The 20,716-nt window shown below is 47.1% G+C and overlaps 2 protein-coding genes across 3 annotated transcripts; both read right to left on the bottom strand.

Moving 5' to 3' along the window:
• Positions 1-759: 759 nt before the first annotated feature.
• Positions 760-11,071, bottom strand: FANCE (FA complementation group E). 2 transcript variants are annotated; one of them, XM_077161577.1, is made up of 10 exons: positions 10,626-11,071; positions 7,894-8,536; positions 7,245-7,289; positions 6,865-6,924; positions 6,395-6,538; positions 5,861-5,984; positions 5,582-5,660; positions 4,220-4,286; positions 2,861-2,986; positions 760-1,313 (listed from the first exon to the last, which is right to left on the bottom strand). In XM_077161577.1, the coding sequence occupies exons 1-10, from the start codon at positions 10,856-10,858 to the stop codon at positions 1,212-1,214; spliced, it is 1,623 nt and encodes a 540-aa protein (XP_077017692.1). In that variant the 5' UTR covers positions 10,859-11,071; the 3' UTR covers positions 760-1,211. The 2 variants fall into 2 exon arrangements, with proteins under 2 accessions (XP_077017692.1, XP_077017693.1); XM_077161578.1 differs by having other exon boundaries at positions 10,554-10,714.
• Positions 11,072-12,852: 1,781 nt separating this feature from the next.
• LOC143682625 (uncharacterized) lies at positions 12,853-19,309 on the bottom strand. The gene is made up of 8 exons (XM_077159213.1): positions 19,112-19,309; positions 18,947-18,988; positions 18,516-18,760; positions 16,403-16,506; positions 16,061-16,233; positions 15,824-15,934; positions 13,453-13,597; positions 12,853-13,235 (listed from the first exon to the last, which is right to left on the bottom strand). Exons 1-8 carry the CDS (start codon positions 19,198-19,200, stop codon positions 13,098-13,100), a joined length of 1,047 nt encoding a protein of 348 aa, XP_077015328.1. The 5' UTR covers positions 19,201-19,309; the 3' UTR covers positions 12,853-13,097.
• Positions 19,310-20,716: the final 1,407 nt, after the last annotated feature.

The following is a 20,716-nucleotide window of genomic DNA, read 5'->3' as shown; positions in this document are numbered from 1 at the left end:
TTCAAATGAACACTTTCTTTAAGTCATCCAGGAACAAAAAAGCAGGCTTTATTCCTGGGCCTGACCTCCCTGCCTCATAAACTTGCTCCAGTGGGACTCAGTCTCCTAGGAGGTTGTGGTGAGGAGGAAGTGAAGTGTCAAAAAAGTACTCAAGAAAGTGAAGTGTCAAGGTACCTCCCTTGCTGAAGCAAGCAAGGGCTGGGAAGGTAGTGTCATGAACTGTCACTCCACAGTCGATTCAATAACACCCACCTATCAAGTTTACTAAAAACAAGATACCTGGCCAGGTGCTATGGGTATAAGAAGATGCAAAACAGAAATTCCCATAGCATGGCAACTATAAGGTGTCTTTTCTACCTTTTGCTCTGACTGACAGGTCCCATCCTCTTCTCAGCCCACAGTAACCCCAGGAGAACTTCAAATCTCTCCTCAAATGTCACCTTCCCAAAAGCCTTCTCCAACTGCAGAGTGAGTCATTCCCACCATTAAGCCCCCATTTCCACCACCGTCTGTGGTTACTGCATGTGTCATGGACCCCTCAGGCAGCTCTAATAGGTAGGGCTGGGGTGGATGATATATTATCTGACCGACCCACAGAATTTCAACCATTCCACCCCTGTATTCAGAACTAAAATTCCCTCCACAGAACATTTGACCAGGAAAAAGATGTCCGTTGTTACTGAGTGATAAGGAGGTTGGGGGGGGGCACATATAAAAAAATGCAGAACAATAGAAAAGCAGGTACCCTGCTTCTAATAAGACATTATTTAACATCCTGCTTTTTATTAAATACCATTGATAAATTATCATTCAAGTCAGAAATGAAAACACAATGGGTCATAACATACACTTGAACACTAGATTTAAGCTAAGCACACAAGTCCCCCAGGGCTACCGGAGTATATCATATGTCTACTCTGGGTCTGCTCTGATCATACTGGGGTCTATCAGAAAATTTCTGTCCCCATGACATGAAGTGACAAGGAATGAGCTCAGGGTCAGCAGTCCCTACAAATGACAGTTCATTGTCCCCCCTAGGCTGAAAGGCCAAGACATCCTCTCTGTTGCCTAGAGCAGAGAGGCAGGTAGTCCCTGGGATGGCAAGCTCAGCATTTACCTACAGGCAAGGAGTCAGGGTGAGTTAATGTGACAGAACTGTTCTTCAGAAAGCTGGTGAGGGAACTCCTGGAGGGTGGCTCCTTGGTTGATGGTCAGGGGGCCAGATGTCTCAGAGCAGCTTGCAGGGACTTCCTCAGGAAGGTGGTATTGTGCTCTAGGACTGTGGCCAGGGCCATCTTCTGAGTCTCAGTGACCTGAAAAAAGGAAGAATCACTCCAGGACTCCAGTAGCCCATCCCTACCCCTGCTCTGAAGTGTTCAGAAAGGATTCAGGCAGCCAGGAGGAAAAGGATGCAGGGAGAGGAAGAAAGGAAGAAGCCTGTTCTGGAGCAATCTAACCTCATTAACTACCCATGGTTAAGTAAGGTCTTTAGGTTTGGTAGGACCTGGGGTCATACACTAGCTGCACAACTCACCAAGCTGGCCACACTAGTAACAGTTGACAATGACTGGGTGCTCACCATGTGGCAGTACTTTAAATGCTTTAATCCTCACACCACTTACATTTACAGATGAGAAGACAAGTTCAGAGGCACATGAAGGAAGATGCCACCTTCCTTCTGGACCATACTTTTTCTTCCTGACAAGCTACTATAACCTTATGTCAGATCTCCAGCCCCAGATCATCACCTCTTCAGTCCCCAATCCTCGCAGAGGCTTCTTTCTAAAATATAAATCTGACAAAGTCACTCCCCAGCTAAAGACCCTCAGATGGCTCCATGTCTTGCATTGGAGGTTCTTCTTCTGGGATCCAAACAGGGTCTTCAGGGGATCCGCAAGCCCCCTGAAATTATGCATAAGGTGTATATTCCTATTTTATTTTTCCTGGGAGTGTCTACAGCTTTCATCAAATCATCAAATGGACCTATGACCCATAAGAAAAAGATAAAGGGTCACAGCTGAGAATACTTGATCTTCAGGATAGTCTAAGTTCCCTCCCATAGCATACAGGGGCCTCAATAAAATGCTACCACAACCTGGCAGTGTGGCCATGGGCAAGTTAGTTTAAGTTCTCTGAGTCCTGATTTTCTTGTCCGTAAAACAGAGATAATAGTATCTCTTATAGGGCTATCACATAGAATAAACTAGAAAGAGTTAATACATATAAAGGGCTTAGAACAGTGCCTGAGGCAGAGCAGGGGCTATGTAACTATTATTAGTAGTATTTTAGTGCTCTAACCTCAGCCCCTAGCAGCCATCTACTCTCACTTTTTTAGGTCCCAGCCATAAAAAACTACTTATAGACCCCCTGGACATTTACTGCTTTGTTTTCTTTTGCCTGGAATGCCCTTTCCCCCATACCCAGCCTTTGACTAATTACCATTTGCCCTTCAAGAGTTAGGAAGCCTTTCCCAATTCCGAGTCACAAGTAAGGCTTAGTTGCCTCTTTCTTCCTCTGCCACCAAATAACCTGTGCACACCTCTTACTTGGCTCCTAGTAGATATTACAAAGATCTGTTTATTGTATTTTGCCCTCTCACTAGCCTAGGGTAGGAAGAGAGGGTAACTTAAGGGGAGGGACTGCATTATGGTGATTGTTGATTCTCCAGTGCTCCATACAGCACCTGGTCCATAGAGGTGATGGCCAGATGAACTCCTGAGCAGTTCCGGGGCTTGAACCTGTGTTTTCTCTGAGGGTTTTTTACACATGGAAGATATATCCTTGTGACAGGCCCAGAGCAGCCTTGCCTGCAGAGGCTGGGCCCTCCCAGGGCAGTCCCCATGGCCCTATCAAGACTCACATTGGCCTGGTACTTGGTCATCACTGTCAGCATGAGCTTGGCGTAGGCCATGGATGAAGCAGCTGCTAGACCCTCTTCACAGAGCTTCTCCATTAGGACGCTGAATTTCTCAGGGGTCACCTCCACCTGCACCATTGGGGAGATGGAGTGGTATCACAAGAAAGGCCTGAGATCTTCATTCTGCCCTGGATTCCATTCCCAATTCTATCACTTCCTAGCTGGGGGATCCTGAACAGGTCACTTAAAAGCTGAGCCTCAGTTTTTAAATTTGTAGAGGGGCTCATGATATTTAACTTTGAAGACTGTGAAAAGGATTAAATGAGATAATGCACATAATGCCTGGCACATAGGTCTCAGAAAATGAAAAGGCTCAGATTAGGGCCAACGGGAGGCCAGGGATCCCTAGCCTGGCTCAGTGGTTAAAGATATAAAGGAGTTATAGGCCTTGAGGAACACAGCTAGCATAATAACAATAGCTCTTCATAATAGTAGTTACCACTTAATGAACACTTAATATGCATAAGGCACCATTCTGAGCACTTTACACCAAGCATCTGACTAAAACCTCACTATAGTCTTACGTGGTGGGTACTGTGATTACTCCTTTTTCACAGATGAAGAACTGAGGCATAAAGAGGTTATTTGACTAACTAAGATATAAACAAATGAAGTTTATGTCTTAGTATGGAAAAATCACCAAAATATATTGTTAAGGGAAAAAAAAGCAAGATGTATAACAGATATATATATATATATATATATATATATGGCAACTCTGGGAGGATTCCCCTGACACTTCTTGAGTTTTAAGACTTGTGAACCATTTAAAGCTATTACCTATTTAAAAATAAAATAAAACTTAAATATGCACATCAAAAAATACCTCCCCTAGGTGGGCCGCGGTGGCTCAGCGGGCAAAGTGCTTGCCTGCTATGCCGGAGGACCTCGGTTCGATTCCCGGCCCCAGCCCATGTAACAAAAACGGAGAAACAGAATACAATAAAACAAGAAAATGTTTAAAGATGTTTCCCTTTCTTCCTTCCTTCCTTCCTTCTATCCTTCCTTCCTTCTCTCTGTCTTTCCTTTAAAAAAAAAAAAAAAAAAAAAAAAAAAAAAAAAATACCTCCCCTAAGGCCACACAACTAGCAAGAGGCTGAGCTGGGATCTACCATGCTGTCAGCACTCTGCTATGGACCTTTTAAGCCCCAGGGCCCACCCACTGTCACAGGCTACTCTGCCGAAGGGCAGCTATCCTGCTTGTCCTTCCATCACTGAAGGAATCTGAAACCCAGGAGCCCTGTGCCACCCTGCAGCACCGCCACACTGCTTAGTTCATTCTTCCTAAGGCAGGTGGCTTACCTGCCTTTCCAGGAGTGCTTGCAACACCGAGAAAGTCTCCTCTTTCCAGGACAGCTCCAAGATCTGTCTGCAAAACATAGGCCCCAGTGAGGAAAGTCCAGCCTCCCACCCCAAGCCTGGGTAACCACTGCACCTACACTGAAGAGCAGGGCAAGGCCTGGAAACACTGAGCTCCCCAGGCAACAGACAAAGTGATCAGAGTGCCCCTGATGCCAGGGGCTATTCTAGTAGCCACTGCTGCAGAGTCCATACTCAGAGTTGGGCAAGCCGCAACCCAAGATCTCCAAGAGCAGACAATAGAAGATTTGATAAGTGAGATGTACAAAGATCCCCTACATAGCAGCCAGAAGCCAAGAGTACAAAAGGGCAAAGAAGACCCAGGCAAGAGGAGGTGGATGGAGTGAGATGATACACACAAAGGCTTGCTAGAGAAGGCCTCCCCTGCAGAGCTCAGCCCATGGTGATGTCCATTCCATCTGTGCTGTTCCTGCAAAGTCCATACCATGTTTGCAAAGGGAGCATGTTACGGTGCAAACAGTAAGGCTTTGTGGTGGGCAGACTCGGCTTCCTCACTTGCTGGCTGTGCGACCTTTGGCCAAGTCCCTTAATCTCTCTGAGCTTCAGTTCTCCCATCTCTAAAGTGGCAGCAGCACTTACATCATAGAACTGCACAAAGATTAACTGAGAAAATGCATGTAAAGCAAGAGAAGGCACTCAACAAGTGGTAGCTAATACTATTTTTGAGGCTGCTCATTTATCACATTATACTTAGCATTTTATATTTCTTAGCTGTGTACAATGGGGTCTCACTAACTTATTGTTTCATGTGTCTTTATCATGTCTCCTCAGATTTAATACTCAAATTTAATAACAATTTTTGAGTACTACGCGAAACTCTTTACAGACATTCTTGCATTTAATCTCCAAAAAAATCCTAAAAAGCAAATATTATCCCCATTTTTCATATGGAGAAACAGGTTCAGAGAGATGAAATCACTTGTTTGAGTTCACACAATTTAATGAAAGGCAAGGTTAGATTTGAAGCCATGTCTGACTGCAGAGCCAGCACTCCTGACCACTGTGCCATATTCCAAGTAGCCTGTGAACCACTCAAGGACAGGGGGCCCTACACCTGGCAGAGGCTGGGGAAGGTTGTAATCTGGGCTTAGGAAGGTGTACTGCATGTGTTCACCGGTGAGAAGGTACAAGTCAGATTCAGGCAACAGTGAGAGGGGATTTGGCTGTGCCACTGCCTGTCTTTGAGGCACACGCATGGTGCCTAGCCTCTTCCAACCTGAGTGCCAGGAACAGGCCTATCCTGGTGTAGGTAGGTAGGGAGACAGCAAGGAGGTCTGTACTCACCCCAGCATTAGAACTCGTGTGTCTGGTTCTAGAGCCGCATCCTCCATAAGGCGACACAGACACTCTGTTTGAGGGGGACCTGGGAAAAGGAAAGCAGAGTGGAATCTGGGGGAAATGGTGGGAGAGGACAGGACAGTGGGGGAAGAGACTGTCCAGCCCATTAGCAGGAGCATCGTCAGGGAAGCAACAGGTACCCTCCTCCTGCCAGGACCACCCTGTGGTGAAGGGTACTGAGAACAGAGGGCAGAGTTACAGGCCTGGGGCCAGTTCCAGAATTACCTGTGCCTGGGGCCTGGAGCACAGGGCCAAGGAGGGCTTTGCACACAGGGTAGCTATACTTGGCACAGAAGGCAATCAGGGCAGTTGTGAGTAGGCGGGAGGCTGAGGAAGTCAGGGAGAGGATCTTCAGCCAAGAGGGAGGAAAATATTAATTAATCTGTTTCTTCTTTCCTTCAATAAATGTTTATCAGGCACAATTTGCAGATGGTGATAAGAATTACAGAGGAAAACAAAGCAAATTATTTTATCTGGGACTCATGGGAAAAGACACAGCTCTGCCCCTGTCTCTCTGCCCCCAAATCCCTGAAAGCCCACTGACTAGTCTCTGGAAGGGTTCTGGGGCCCACAAGGGGGGAGTTAGATGCCATATGGTAGACAGCCTGGGGGTCCATGTCCTGCCAGTGAGCAGGCACCCTTTCCTTGTCTCAGACTGCTCGGACAAGCCAGAAGCCCCTCTCCTAAGCACCGCTCTCTGAGGTCAGACTCTCTCCCCCATTGTCCCTGGCATTTCCAAGTGGCTCCCAAAGCACCTACCCGTCCAAGAAAGAGGTGCCTGGTCAGCACAGCAGCATTGCTGAAGCTAAGATCTGGTGAAAGGGCCAGCAGCCAGGTGCAGAGCTGCAGGAGACCAGAGTCCGAGAGCTGGGGAAGCTGTAACTGGGCACACAGCAGGTCTATCTGCCAACAGGGGCACAGGTGGGGGGGAGGGGTCAGCAGATACATGTACAGGGACGCTCAGTCTTGCTAGGCTGTCTCAAGCCAACTGGGCAGTAGAAGAGGCAGGACAAGGGCACCCCGTAAGGTAAGGCTGGGAGAGCTGCCTCAGAGGAGAGGAACCAAGGTCTAAAAGAAACCACTAAGGGTGACTCCTCCTGCCCCTGAGGGATAAAAAAATCATCAAGCTTCCTCCCCCAAATAGTCACAAGGTTGGGAAACATATGGGAAAAGGTATGTGTGGGCAGAGGGGGATTTAACTTCACTCCTAGCAGCTTTTCTGGACTCACCTGGCTGGGACTGCATTCGTAGAGAAGCTGCAGTTCAACCGGAGGGGCACCCTCCAACCCCTGCGGATGCAATCCAATGTTATAGCTTGCAGAGCCTTCAGTGGCAAGTCTATGAGGCTAACTCTTCAATTGAAGAAGGTGGCAGAGGTCCCTAGCAGGTACTCGCAGAGGAGAAGAACTTGCCCCAGGTTACATGGCATTTCTATACTTGGACCAAGAAAAGCCCCTGCAGTGACTGTCTCAGATGTCCACTCCACCCCATGTCTCCCTACCCTCCCACCAGCCTGTGCTTCAGTGCATTGGGTCTTCTCTGGGCAAGGGTGAAGTCCCAAGCAGAAGATGAAAGAAGGGCTCTGGCAAGCAGGGGCGGAGCCAATTACCTCCCTGGAGGTCTTCAACAGCTGCTGCAGCCTGGGAACCTGGTCCTGTGGAGGAGAGCCCAGTCACCACCATGTTTCTACTCTTTCCCCCACCCCCCCACCCCCCCACAGCACAGTCGCAAGTCCAGTCCTGGCTCCCTCTCTTGAGAAGCTACCAGATCAGTGGGAGCTAGTGGGCAAAGAAGTGTCAAGAGAGCCAAAAACATGAAGCCTACACTTGAAAAGGGCTTAAGAACCCAAAGTATACAAGACCAATGTGAAATCCAGCTGTCTGGACTAGGTCTTCTCTCTATCTACCCACAATGGAGGAAGACCCAGGCCTTGGGCTGGGAGAGCAGGTTGGATGCTGGTATGATCCCCACCCCTAGATGAGGTGGCAGAGATCATTCCAGAGCCTCTCTTCTTGCCTGGCACCCTTTAACTCCATTAGGATAAGTGTTTTCCACCTCCAACAACTCCCTTGCCATCTCCTTCTTGGAAACTGCAGAGAAGAGACTACCTTCTCTCAACTCCTCCCATCACCCATGGACTTTGCTCTGAGGACCACAGAATCATCCCAATGAGGAAACAGTGTCCTAACTGGCTTTTGCTATTTCAAACCCTCCATTCTTGGAGGATCATTCCAAACCCAGTCTCCCCACCTTAATACCTGCACAGCTTTGGGCAACTCCAAACTCTCAGCTAGACCATTAGCATCCTCCAGACTCTGACCAGCCTCATCATTCTCAGACCCCACGATGGGTTGGTCCTTAATGGGTGATGCACCTCCTCCATCTGCCGGTGACTCCGAAGATTCATGTTCAGATCTCCCTTCTTCACGATTTTCTTCTTCCTCTTCCTCCTCCCATTCCAAACACCGGAATCTTTTGGGAGCCTTTTCCCTTTCGGGACTGGCAGGCTCTTGCTCTGGTTCCTTTAGACGTTTTCCAGACCGCTGGGAGTCATTCCCTTCCTCCTCTTCTTTCTCCACTTCTTCCTGTTCGGGGTCTGGAGCCTGAGGCAATTTCAATCTCCTGCCTCCCTGACCCAGCTGCCTACAGAGGCCTTGGAGCTGCCTCTGGCAGCTTTGGGACAGTGGGGAGGCTCCGTTGACAGAGTCTCCAACCCCCAGATCCTTTCGCAGCAATTCTGCCAGGGCCCAGAGCCAGGTATTGGGAGCAGGGCCTGTGTGCTGCTGGGCAATGTGCAGCACAGGGAGGAGCCTGCTTTCAGGCAGCGATGACCGGACAGCCATAAGCAGGGACATCAGGTTCCTCTGGCATAACTGGGGCAATCGCAACAGCAGTGGTTTCCTAGGGATCAGAGGGAAAGCAAACAGCTAAAAACATCTAGCAGGACACATAGAGCAGACTGGGAGAACTGGGAACTGGATGGCAGTGGACAAAGAGGGGCAGCAGGAGACAGTACCTGCAAAAGTCAGTGTAGATGGAGAGAGAGACAACTTGATAATAATCTTTCAACAAGTGCTCAATGAGCAGCTATCATATACTAGGACTGCTCAAAAATTTTTTGACATCTCCTATTTAAAATTCATGTTGGAACCTACTCTATGATAGACCTGTGATGGTTTTATGTAAAAAAAAAAAAAAAAAGTCCTTTTACAAACTGTTGTAAAAATATTCTAGGATGCAGTGTAATGCTTAGTCCTCAGCTCTGTGGCTCCCTTTGACAATCACCCAAAACCTAAGGATAACTTGTCTTTCCAGCTCTGATGCTCCTTTTACCCAACTGTGCGTTTCTGAAAGGCAGAGGCAGTATCTTCTTCCTCTGTGTCCCAATATCCAGCAAAGCACCACCTCCTAGCAGTCACTTGGCGCACATTAATTGGATAAATTAACACTCTGAAAATAAGTTTCCAGAGATCAAGCAAGGGCTCCAGACAGAGACGTCTTCACATAGGTTATAGGAAACAAAAGGGCAATCAGGTAATAACTTTTGTTATAGCACTTTACCATTTCCAAACAATATACACAAAAGCAAAGGGGGAGAAGGAGGGTGCTGAGGATTTTGCCTTTTTTTTGGAGCCCCAGGGGTAAGAACAGAATGAAAACTCCAAGAGTTTTCAACCTTTTTATAGCAGACTAAGCCTTAAACGCATGAAATGAAATTACATAGGAAATCAAAGGAAACCAATTATACTAAAATACAGTTCTATCCAGGGACCATAGGTTAAACACTTCCTTCCTTTATTCTGTCCTGAAAAAGCCAAACAGCTGGACAAACATTTCTATTGACTCCACTATGGGGATTCAGGAAGTTCTCCTGACTCACCTTTTGAAAGAAATTTAAAGCGGTATGTGGGAAGAAACTATTAGAACTTATATCTCTACTTATTTATCTAGAAGACAAGAAATTAAGCATTACAAATATTTAATATATTTGGCCCTCCATTCAGGAGAAGGGGTATACAAGACGAGTGAAAGGCTCACACACCTAGGAGTTGTGGCATCTCACTCCTTTTTGCTTTCTGTGTATTTTAGTTAACTGTCTGGCTAAGTGCATTTATGGATATATATATAATAACATATAATTTTTTTAATACAGTTTCATTGAGATACACACACACCATACAAGCTATCTTAAGTATACAATCACAGGCTCACGGTTATATATATTTTTAACAAAAACATACCCTCACAAAATGGAATTTGACATGTGGTTTAAGAAGTTACTACAAAGAAATGGAAAGTTGAAGATACTGAAGATAGTAATGGAGCATAATCAAATAGCAAGAAAAAGGCATTGCTGACATATCTGGTCCTAGTAGGAATTCGTTGTCAACCACATAAACAGATAAAAGAAAGAAAAGAAAAAATCCAAAGTCATGCAAAAGAAAAAAGAAAAAAAAAAACTAGAAAGTTAAGACTAAACCATCCTTAAGGAATATGATCTTGCTGAAAAAGCATATATGATGCTCTGAAAAATTATAGTACAAAGCCACCACGATTGGCAGATGTTTAGTACATCATTTATCCCATCTTAAATATTAATTCTGCGTATTTCATAATGCACATATTTTAGCACGTGTACAAATTTACGCCTGTACTGAAAGTGCTCAATTTTTTTTTTTTTTTTGCGATGGAAGTATGTGATCAAAATCGATTTGACTTCACTGTCTTATAATTACTTATTCAAACCCAAAACCAAGTCTTTGTATCCTCGGTGTCGGCCACTGCCTGGATAGTAGGTGCTCAACGAAGGTCTGTTGGCTGCCCTTATCACGGTGCGCGGCACGGGCCCAGGAGCCAGGGGTCCCACACATACTCGCGCGGTAGGAAACTGAACCTCCCTGTGCCTCAGGGTCCTTACCCATAAAGGACGGGTAGTGACGGCCCCGTCTCACAGGGTAGTGGAGAGGAGGGCTGCGGGCGTGGGACTTACAGCTCCAGGCGGCAATCCGGCCCCTCCGCGACCGGCTCCTCCCGGCACAGAGCCTCGAGGAAGCGGTCCCAGGGGAAGGGCTCCCCGCGGCGGCTGCCCAGCGTCCGCAACACCCCGAGGCCGCCTCGCGCTCCGTCGGGCCCCGACTGCAGCGCCTGGAGCAGGAGGCGGGCGGGGGCGTCCAGCTGCGCCCAGGGAGCCAAGCCTGCACCCTCGGTCCCAGAGGTCGCCATGTCGTGGGCAGGGGGGCCGGCGGCCCTCGCTCTGGTTTTGGGTTTCAGGTCCCAGGCTTGAGGGACGGGAGGAGGATTTTAGGGCTGCCCTTGAGGCAGCGGCAGGCCCCCTCCCGCCGTATTCCTTTCCCGGCAGTAGAAATCCCGCCCGAACCTGGGAGCCAGAGGAGCCCGCAGGCGACGCGGAAGAGAAACAGGAGGCGGCACTACCGGGGCGGGGCCAACCGTGGGCGTTGTTTTGGCGTAAGGGGCGGGACGTGGGCGAGGCGAATCCCGAGCGCGAAGACCCTGGGCCCGGCGGAAGCCGTAATGGGGCGGGGCTAGAACGGAAGGGTAAGGTTGTGGCGGGCCAGGCCCGAGAGTGGGACGGAGCTGGGGCGGGGCCTGATGGAGGGGCGAGTTCCACGCGCCTCAACTTCTTTGCATCCTCCATCAGTAGCCCGGGCGGAGTGCAAGTCTCCTGTTGTCCTTCAGAGCCCAAGCTGCATTTAATTGTAAAGGATGCCCCTGGTACTTGTAGCTAATGGGCTTTTGATAGGATTTGGCCACCATTTACCACCTCGTCTTAACTTCACCTCTTCCCCAGGCGAAAAAAAAAACAGCATCATTTGGGTTCCATTCCTCTCCAGAAATATTTGATTTTTTTTTTTAGAAATATTTATTTGATGCATACATTTACCTGAGAATGGGGTCGTAGTAAAACCTAATGCAGTCGATACGGGCAAAGCCTTTGCTGGGTACTGTCTTCCAATGTCTGAGTAGAAGCGTTGCTCTGGTTTTTCAGAGGGTAGAGAGTTTAAGTTTGCTGGAGGAGGTTGGCTCCCAGCAGAGCATAGGGTAGGAAAAGAGTTTGCCAGAACACCTCCCACAGAGTCCCATAAACCCTGTTTTGGGGACCAGCTTCTCCCTATCATCACACACATCTATTGCTTGACTGTTTATTGTGGGCCTGCCATGTACCAGTCACTCACTATACTTGGTCTGTGGTACAGGGAACAAAACAAAGATCCTTGCTTTCACGTTGCACAATTAAATGATTAAACTATAGAACATTTCATTGTGCAACCACCTTCAAGAAGAACGTATCAGGGAAGGGAGATAGGATGAGACTATTTAAAATAGGGCAGTTGGGAAAGATGAACCTGAAGAGGATAAGGGAGCAAACCAGGGAGAGACCAAGCCAGGTAGAGGAAGCATCAAGTGCAAAAGCCCTGGGACAGAAGTGTGGCTGCAGCAGAGGGTGCTTGAGGGGGAGTAATAGAAGAAAAAGTCAGAGAGGTAATGGCCAAGAGTACATGGGGCCTTGAGGTCATAAAAGGACTTCAGCTTTCCTTGTAAATAATAAAGAGAGCCATGGGAGTATTTGGGACTTGATTTGATTTTCATTTGAGCCAAAATTTTTATTTCTTCTAAAACGATTTAAAGGGAACTGTTGGGGAAGACTGAGGTATATTTCTTAGACAATGGCTGCTTTGCAAAGGCCAAAACAACAAGAAAGAAGTTTCTTCCAGACAACTTCTATCACAGATTAGAAGTTCTAACTTCATAGAGGATGTTTTTTTGGTCTTCAAAAACCAGCGGCTACAGGGCAGAGGCCACAGGCAACTAGTCTGCCTGCCCTGCCCATCCTCAACCGCAAGCTTTGCTGATCACTGTGACTCCTGCCCTTCAAAGTCTGCATTCCCAAGCCATCAGGAAAGGGAACAGAGAAGAGAGTTCTAAGGTAAGTGTTCTCAAAGTGTTTCTCAAAGACCCTGGGGGATCCTGGAGACCCTTTCATGTGACCTGGAGATCATTACTATTTTTATAATACTAAGATACTTTTTGCCCTTTCCACTCTCATTCTCCTATGAGCCTGCAATGAAGATTTCCAGAAACTACATGACATGTGCTGTTGCAACAGAGTGAATTCAGAGCAGCCTTGTTCCCCTTGTCTCAGGGGGCTGGCCTGATTATGAGCAGACCACTCTTCAGACACCCATAATGATGGCTTAGGTGCATTTTATTCGTTTCCTCAGAATCCCTCTACAAAAGAGCAAAGTTAAAAACCAAAGCCCTGGAAAGAGGGTGAGAACACTTCCTTGTTCCCAGGAACCCACCCACATTTCCCAGCTGTGTGACTGCTACAGATCATGGGGGTGCTGCCCCCCCCACCCCCATACCTGCCAAGGGAAAGACCTACCACCTAGCAACGCTGCCTCTCACCCCATGTCCCCACCCCCTGCAAGGTGAGCCTGATTTACAGGAGGCTGTGGTGAGAAATGCTGGGATCCAGTAGAAGCTCTGAGCCCCAGAAAGCCATGGCCAGCGCAGAGTCTGTGAAGATCACCTCATCCTCCGGCTCGGAGCTCCCTAGGAACCTTGCTTGGCTCAGCACCTGGGAGTAGAAAAAGAAGTCAGTGAAACCCACATCAGCTTCAACCCCAGTTGCCCCAGGAACAGGGAACTCAAGGCTGACGTGTCAGGTCAGACAAGGCTGTATACAGCCCAAAGATGCCACATCTAAGCAGGCCCCATTAATGTCATAGACCTGATACATAGATTTCATGATTGTCACGGCCATTTGTTGTAAGCCAGATCCCTGCTGTTACCACCTCACTCCCAGAGGCCAGCTGCGCACTCTCAAGCCAGGCAGGACCAGAGATTGGGGCCTTAGCAGGGCGCTGGTGCAAGTAGATGCAGTGAGACTTGAAGGGACAGTAGCCATTCCCTCGCACAAAGAACCGACATCGGATCTGGCTAGGAGAAGGAAGGAGAGAAAAACATCCCCTTTAAGCCCTTTTGCTCCAGGCACAAGGGGCAATCAAGGCTGACACGTAAGGTTGAGTAACTTACAGCCGCACAAAGGCGCCACGCCTAAGTAGGCACCTCTAGCTTCAGATTTTACATGTGTTATAATTATTTTCCAGCAGATGGCAGTAAAGTGCCTTAAACTTTACTTCTCACAAAGTCTCTATTTGCTGCGTCCCTTTCCCCATTTTTTATCCCAGGGACCAAGTTAGAGCACTGTGCTTTTCTGAAGGCTGGTCTTATACTCTGGTAGTTTGGGGCTAATAAATTTGGTTCTTAAGTCTCCTACTTCTGAGATCTTAAGTTTCATTGTGAAAGGTCAGATACAGGAGGGGTTTGTGGGAGGAGATTTCTTGCAGAGTTAGCAAGATGAAAGAGAAGAAAGGAAAGCGAGTGTTTGTCCCCTTTTTCCTGTATTATCCCTTTTTTGCTCAGTTCCTTTCCCAAGCGGGAGCCTGGGAATCCCTTAGATGGGTAACTCCTCTTCTTCCTCCCCTAGCATCTGACCAAACCTAGAGCTGGAATCCCCTCCACGTGGATGGCTACAAAGCCCCCACACTCAGCCTGTCCAGATTCCTCATCAGCGTCCCTCTTCCCCGGCTCTCATCTCCTGACTACAAACCCCACCACCACCCCACCCCACAGCCACCCAAACCCGCGTCCTTAGTCATTCTACATTTTCCTTTCAACCTCAGTCAGTGGCTCACCCAGGTCTGGCCCTTTGCCCTCCCCTGTCCATTTTCCTCCCCACCATTCCTTCTGGAGCGAGCTTCTAAGGCAGAATCCCTGAGTTCAAACTCTACATCTGCCCTTCAGCCACAGACTACACCTCAGTTTCTTTCTCTGCAGTGTTGAGGATGGCAAGAATCCCTACTCCATGGAGTTCATGTGTGTCACCACATCATAAACCCCCCATCGGTGTCAACACCTGGAACCTCATCAGCGGGGCCCTTCCTGCTGGCCCAGATGACACAGGAGCTGCCCACAACCCCCTGCTGCCAGTTTCTCCCCATGCCGACCACTCTCTGCCTGGAATGTTCTCATTTGTTCCCTCCTGGAAGTCCCCTCCTTGTCCCCCAACACCCAGCCCAAATGCCTCCCCATCTGTAAGATTCATCCATGTTAAATTACTGAGGGAAAACTTGTCCATGAAACTCTTATGGTTCATGGGTGAAATTCAGACATCTCCTGAATAAGAAAATGTCTTAGCAGGAGAGACAAGATCGTCTTTATCCCGCTTTACCAAAAGATACTTTGCAAGAAATACACAGCTATATGATGAAAATAATTAATGCAATCATGCACTGCATTAAAGAATAAAGAATTTAAAGTCTTAAAATGTTGTATCAATAATGTCTGAAAGTACATGCAGACTCATATTAAAATTAAAAATTCAACATTTTCTCACTTGCAACAGGTTTTAAGCTTTATTAAAGCAAATGACTTTCATGTTTTGTTACTAGCGATCATGTTTCCATTTTCTTTTGTTTTAAACCATCTAACCAATATTTTTCTTATAATACTGAAATCTCATATAATTAAAATTTTGTCATGTGGTTTTAAAAGAGAACTGAAGTAGAAAATAAATATGCATATATATATACACTTTGCATATATCAGATATAATAAATCCTTTGGGAAGGTGGAATTAGAAAACTGGAATAGTAGCTAATTCCAGATTTTGGATGCATTCCTATTTTGCCCAAGAGATAAAAACCTACCCATTTTTCCCCCCATTACCGAGGATTGCCTTTTATTCCCCTCCTCACAGAGCCCATATTCTGAAAGATCATCTAAGCAAATAATATGTATTCATAACAATTTGCCTTTCTGCTTTAAAAGAAAGAAAGCAAGGAACAAAAAATCAGAGGTAAAAGCCAGTTAGAGCTTCTGATCAGGCTAAGAGAATCAGAGCTGCTCTAAGCCAATCCTGAGCCAGGCTAGAAGAGAAAAGTGGCTCTGCTGTTTCTGCTGCTGTCTCAGTCACTCATTGTTATTTTCTGGGCTTTCGGAAGTAGTAAAAATAGTTCACATCCTCACCTGCCACCTCGATCACTCCATACTTCCAGGGTTTTGGAGATCCCAGGCTGGGAATCATGACTAAGCTAGAATGGATCCAGCAAAGCACACACCTCTTCCCTGATCTTGAGCCACCGTTGTCCCTGCCAGCCTCACCTGGTCCGTGCTTTGAAGTTCTTGATGAGTTGTTCCTTCTCAGCCCCCTTGCTCACCCAGAATTTGTGGGGGATGATGTAGCTGGAATGAATGCGGCACTGGGGACAGGCCCTGGGCAGTGGCAGGGTGGGGGGAAGGTGGGAAGAGAATAGTCGTGAGCCCACAGGCCAGCCGCCCAGCACATGCCGCCCGTAGGTGCTGCCCCTCCCTCTCTGCCTGTCCCTCCACCATACTGACTTGATGACATCCTTGGAGAAGTCATGTCGGTTCTTCCGCCAGGTGCACAGGCAGCCCAGGCAGTGGGCGTGGGGACAGTTGGGAAGGATGCCGAAGACTCGCTCAGCCTCTGGCTTGTCCCACACCTTGTCCATGCAGATACCACACACCACATCCCGACTGTCCTGCTCCCCCTGCAGCCCCGGGGAATGCATGTCAGGCCACTCCCCTCCCACTGCAGCCCCCCCAGTGCAGCCTCAAGGGCTGCAGAGCCCTCACCAAGCCCCCTCCTCCTCCAGCTGGTCTGGGCATCCCAGAGGTCCCACCATGTCATCCTCAGCCAAAGCCCCTGCCCACTGCCACCTGCTGCTCCTTGAGGTCCATGCTCTGATTTGGGGCCATGAGCTCCCGGGCGAGGTCTGACTTGGGCTGAGACTCCTGAGAGTAGCTGTGATCCCTATCAGCAGCTGTTGGGAAGAACTGGGTCCGTTCATTCATTCATTCACTCATTCATATAGGCATCTGTTGAATACCCACTGCATGCAAGGCTCCGTGGTGGCACCAAGCCCTGCCCCCAAGTAGCTCAGAGTCCAGTAAGAATTTTACGTCTCTAATAGAACTTTTTAAAATGGCATTGTGCAACAGAGTTGTCAGTAGAAATATGTGACAGTTGAGTACCTAAAATATGGCTAGTCCAAGTTGAGATGAGCTGTAAGTGTAAACTAACACATGGAATTTGGAAGCGTAGTATAAAAAAGACTAAAATAGGGCGGGCAATGGTGGTGCAGCAGCAGAGTTCTCGCCTGCCATGCTGGAGACCCTGGTTCACTTCCTGGTGCCTGCCCATGCCAAAAAAAAAACTAAAATATCTATCAATAATTTTTTTAGATTGATTACATGTCAAAATGATAACATTGATATTATTGGATATATACTTTGATATATTGGGTTAAAATTATTAAAATTAATTTCATCTACTTCTTTTTACTTTTTTTAGTGTGGCTACCAGAAAATTCAAAATTACTTATGCGGATTATAAAATGGTACAGCCACTTTGGAAAGCAGACTGTCAGTTCCTCAAAATTTTAAACGTAGAGTTTACCAAATGACCCAGCAGTTCTACTCTAAAGCAGATACCCAAGGGAACTGAAAACATAAATCCATATAAAAACTTGTACACAAATGTTCATAGAAGCATTATTCTTAAGAACCAAAAAGTATAAACAGCCTAAATAAATGTCCATCAGCTGATGAACGGATAAACAAAATGTGATATATCCACAAGAAAAAATATTATTTGGCTATTAAAAGTATGAAGTTCTGGCGGGCCGCGGTGGCTCAGCGGGCAAAGTGCTTGCCTGCTATGCCAGAGGACCTCGGTTCGATTCCCGGCCCCAGCCCATGTAACAAAAACGGAGAAACAGAATACAATAAAACAAGAAAATGTTTAAAGATGTTTCCCTTTCTTCCTTCCTTCCTTCCTTCCTTCTATCCTTCCTTCCTTCTCTCTGTCTTTCCTTTAAAAAAAAAAAAAAAAAAAAAAAAAAAAAAAAAAAGTATGAAGTTCTGATACTTGCTAAAATGCAGATGAAGATTGAAAATATTATGCTAAATAAAAGAAGCCAGTCAAAAGACCATGTATATTATAATTCCATTTGTATGAAATGCCCAGAGTAAGCAAAACCGTTAGACAGAAAGTAGGATTGTGCTTGTCAGGGGCTGGGAAGAGAGGGGAATGGGGTTTCTTTTTAGAGTTGGGCCTAGAGAGAGAGAGAGAGAGAGAGAGAGGCCACATCTGAGCAACAAAAGAGGTTCTCTGGAAGTAACTCTTAGGCATAACTATAGGTAGCCTTGGCTTCTCTGCTACATAAATAAGCTTCACAAGAGCATTCTTTTTCACAGCATTTTTTTTGTAATGATAAAAATGCCCTAATATTAGATAGTAGTGATGGATGCACAACTCTGAATATACTAAAAACCACATAAAGTTTTATGGTTTATGAATCGTACCTCAAATAAAGCCATTATTTAAAAATTATATCTGTGACTTGTTTTATGTTTCTATTGGACCAGTGCTGATTTAGAGCAGTAATTTTAAAAACAACCATAACATTTCTTTAATGTTAACTCTGTGCCAGGTACCGTACTAAACCCTTCATAGGTACTATTAATTCCTCATACCCTCACAATAACCCTGTGAGTTAGGTACTATTATCAGTCCCTTTTTGTAGATGAGGAAACTGAGGCCCAGAGAGATTAATTGACTTGTCTAAGATCACACAGCTGCTACACGGTAGAGCAGGAATCTGACGCCACCAGCTGGCCTTCTGCTTCTAGAACACAGAAATCTTCCCTCCAGCTGGGACTCTTGGAGAAGGACAGAGTGGAGGGAAATAGAGACCCTGCTCAGAGGCAGACAGGCACCCTGCTCCCAGTTCTCCTCTCGTGCCCACCCCCAGTGTCCCCGAGGACTCACATGTTAGAGACAGGGGCTGCCAGGAACTGCCATCAACCTCCTCCTCTTTGCCGGCCAGATCCTCCAGGCTTGGCTCCAGGTCCCACTGGGCCCTGGCCCAGCCCCGGTTCACAGCCAAGGAGGGCAGGTAGGGGGGCTCAGAGCCCCTGCGGGTCAGCCCCAGCTGGGGCCCTGGCAGGGTGCGGTGTGGCTCTGAATAGCGGTGGCCCCACTCCAGGGGGCCAGGGGGCTGTGGGTGCTGATAGCTGTATGAAGGAAAGGGAGGGACAGGATATGGGGACAGCCCCTAGCGGGCTGGGAGCTAATCCAGCCTCAGCGTAGGAGCTGAGAGGGGAGAAGTGGCTTTGGGAGATTGTACCTTCCATTCCATGAAGGGATTATACATCCAGGGTGCCTCATCCCCTCCCCACCTGGAAAGACGAGGCGCTTACCTGCACTGATCTCCATGGAAGCAGAAGCCTCTCTGGAAGTACCTACAAACCGGGGACAACTTCCCGTTGTGAGCAAAGCAGCAGCTCGACCCCCAGCAACAGGCCTCATGGGCAAAGTTCCTACGAGATTGTCTGAGTCAAGCCCAGCCCCATTTTGTTTCCTACCTTGGTAATCCTTTTAGAGCAAGTTTATGTGATGTGATGAGAGAAACACAAGTTCTACAGTTGGTCCTGAGTTCAAATCCTGTCCCCATTGAATAATCCTGTGTAACTCAGCTTCTCTAAATGTTTGGTTTCTTTATCCTTTAAAGTGGGGGTGACAGTGCCTCCCCCTCACAGGGTCATTATGAGGATGTTTCACAGATGCTCTGTAAATCTGAGTGATTTCTATCACTTCCTGTGCAGCACAGAGTCTGTGGATTCTGGTGTCAGGATGTCAGGATTCAAATTCTGATGCCAGGCTCTGTGGGTGGGGACCTGTGCTGTTACAGAGGGGCACTCCCTGCGTTTGCTTTAATACTCTGCTGTTGCTGTCTTGAAATTATTAATAATCTTTGAACAAGGGACCCTGCATTTTCATTTTGCACTGGACCCCACAAACTATATAGCCAGCCCAGCCTGGTCTCATTCCTTCTTAGTTGTATGACCTTGGATAAGTCTTTTAACCTTTCCTTAACTCAGTTTCTTCATTTGTAAAATGGGTATAATAATATCACCTACCTAATAGAGTGTTGTCAACATCAATGAGAAAATATATGTAAGTACCTGGCACTAAACAAGCCCTTGATAAATATCAGCTATCATCACTACTGCTATCATCATCATCACCATCATCATCATTAAAGGGGCTTTTGAGGCTCTGTGATGTAAGGTAGAAAAGGATGGGAGAAGGATGAGTCAACAAATGTTTATTGAGAATCTACTTAATAGACATTCCTGAGGGCTCCATGGAGGGGGTGCCCACGGCTCTGGGAGTACTCAGGCCCTGTTCACACAGGGAACGAGGCCTTGAAAAACAAGAAATGATATCCATGAAAAAGAGCTGTGAGAAGAAGACATCTGCCATCACGTCCATGGGATGCCTTGGTTTGTTAAAGCTGCTGGAATACAATATACCAGAAATGGGATGGCTTTTAAAAGGGGAGTTTATAAAGTTGCAAGTTTACAGTTCTAAGGCTAAAAAAATGTCCAAATTAAGGTATCCAGGGAAAGCTAACTTGACTCAATAAAGGGCTGATGATGTTTGGGGTTTCTCCGTCAGCCGGGAAGGCACATGGTGATCTCTGCTAGCTTTCTCTCCCAGCTTCTCCTTTCATAAGGAATGCCCCCCAAGGGTACTTTCCTTCTGCATCTCCAAAGGTCTCTGGTTGTGTGAGCTCTGAAGCTTTTTCCAAAATGGTTCCCTCTTAAAGGGCTCTAGTAAGCAACCCCACCTTGAATGGGTGGAGACACATCTCCACGGAAACCACCTAATCAGAAGGTTCCACCCACATTGGGTAGGTCTCATCTCCGTGGAAACAACTTAATTTAATAGATCCCACCCAGTAATACTGAATGAGGTTTAAAGAACATGGCTTTTTCTGGGGTACAAAGCAATTTCAAACCGACAAACGGGATTCCCTCAACTGCAGGACACACGGGACGCCAGACCTCAGTGAGACGGCAGAGGAAGAGAAAGCAAGGAGAGGCCAGAATAAGGCCATGCTCATAGCTCTAGCTGTAAACGGGCAGCAGCCACCTCAGGGCCGTTAGGGGCAGCAGCCTGGACCC

The sequence above is a fragment of the Tamandua tetradactyla genome, chromosome 5 (genome assembly GCF_023851605.1).
Source record: "Tamandua tetradactyla isolate mTamTet1 chromosome 5, mTamTet1.pri, whole genome shotgun sequence".
Classification (NCBI taxonomy): domain Eukaryota; kingdom Metazoa; phylum Chordata; class Mammalia; order Pilosa; family Myrmecophagidae; genus Tamandua; species Tamandua tetradactyla.
Note: the sequence above shows the minus strand (reverse complement) of the source record. Positions and strands in the feature narration are given on the sequence as shown.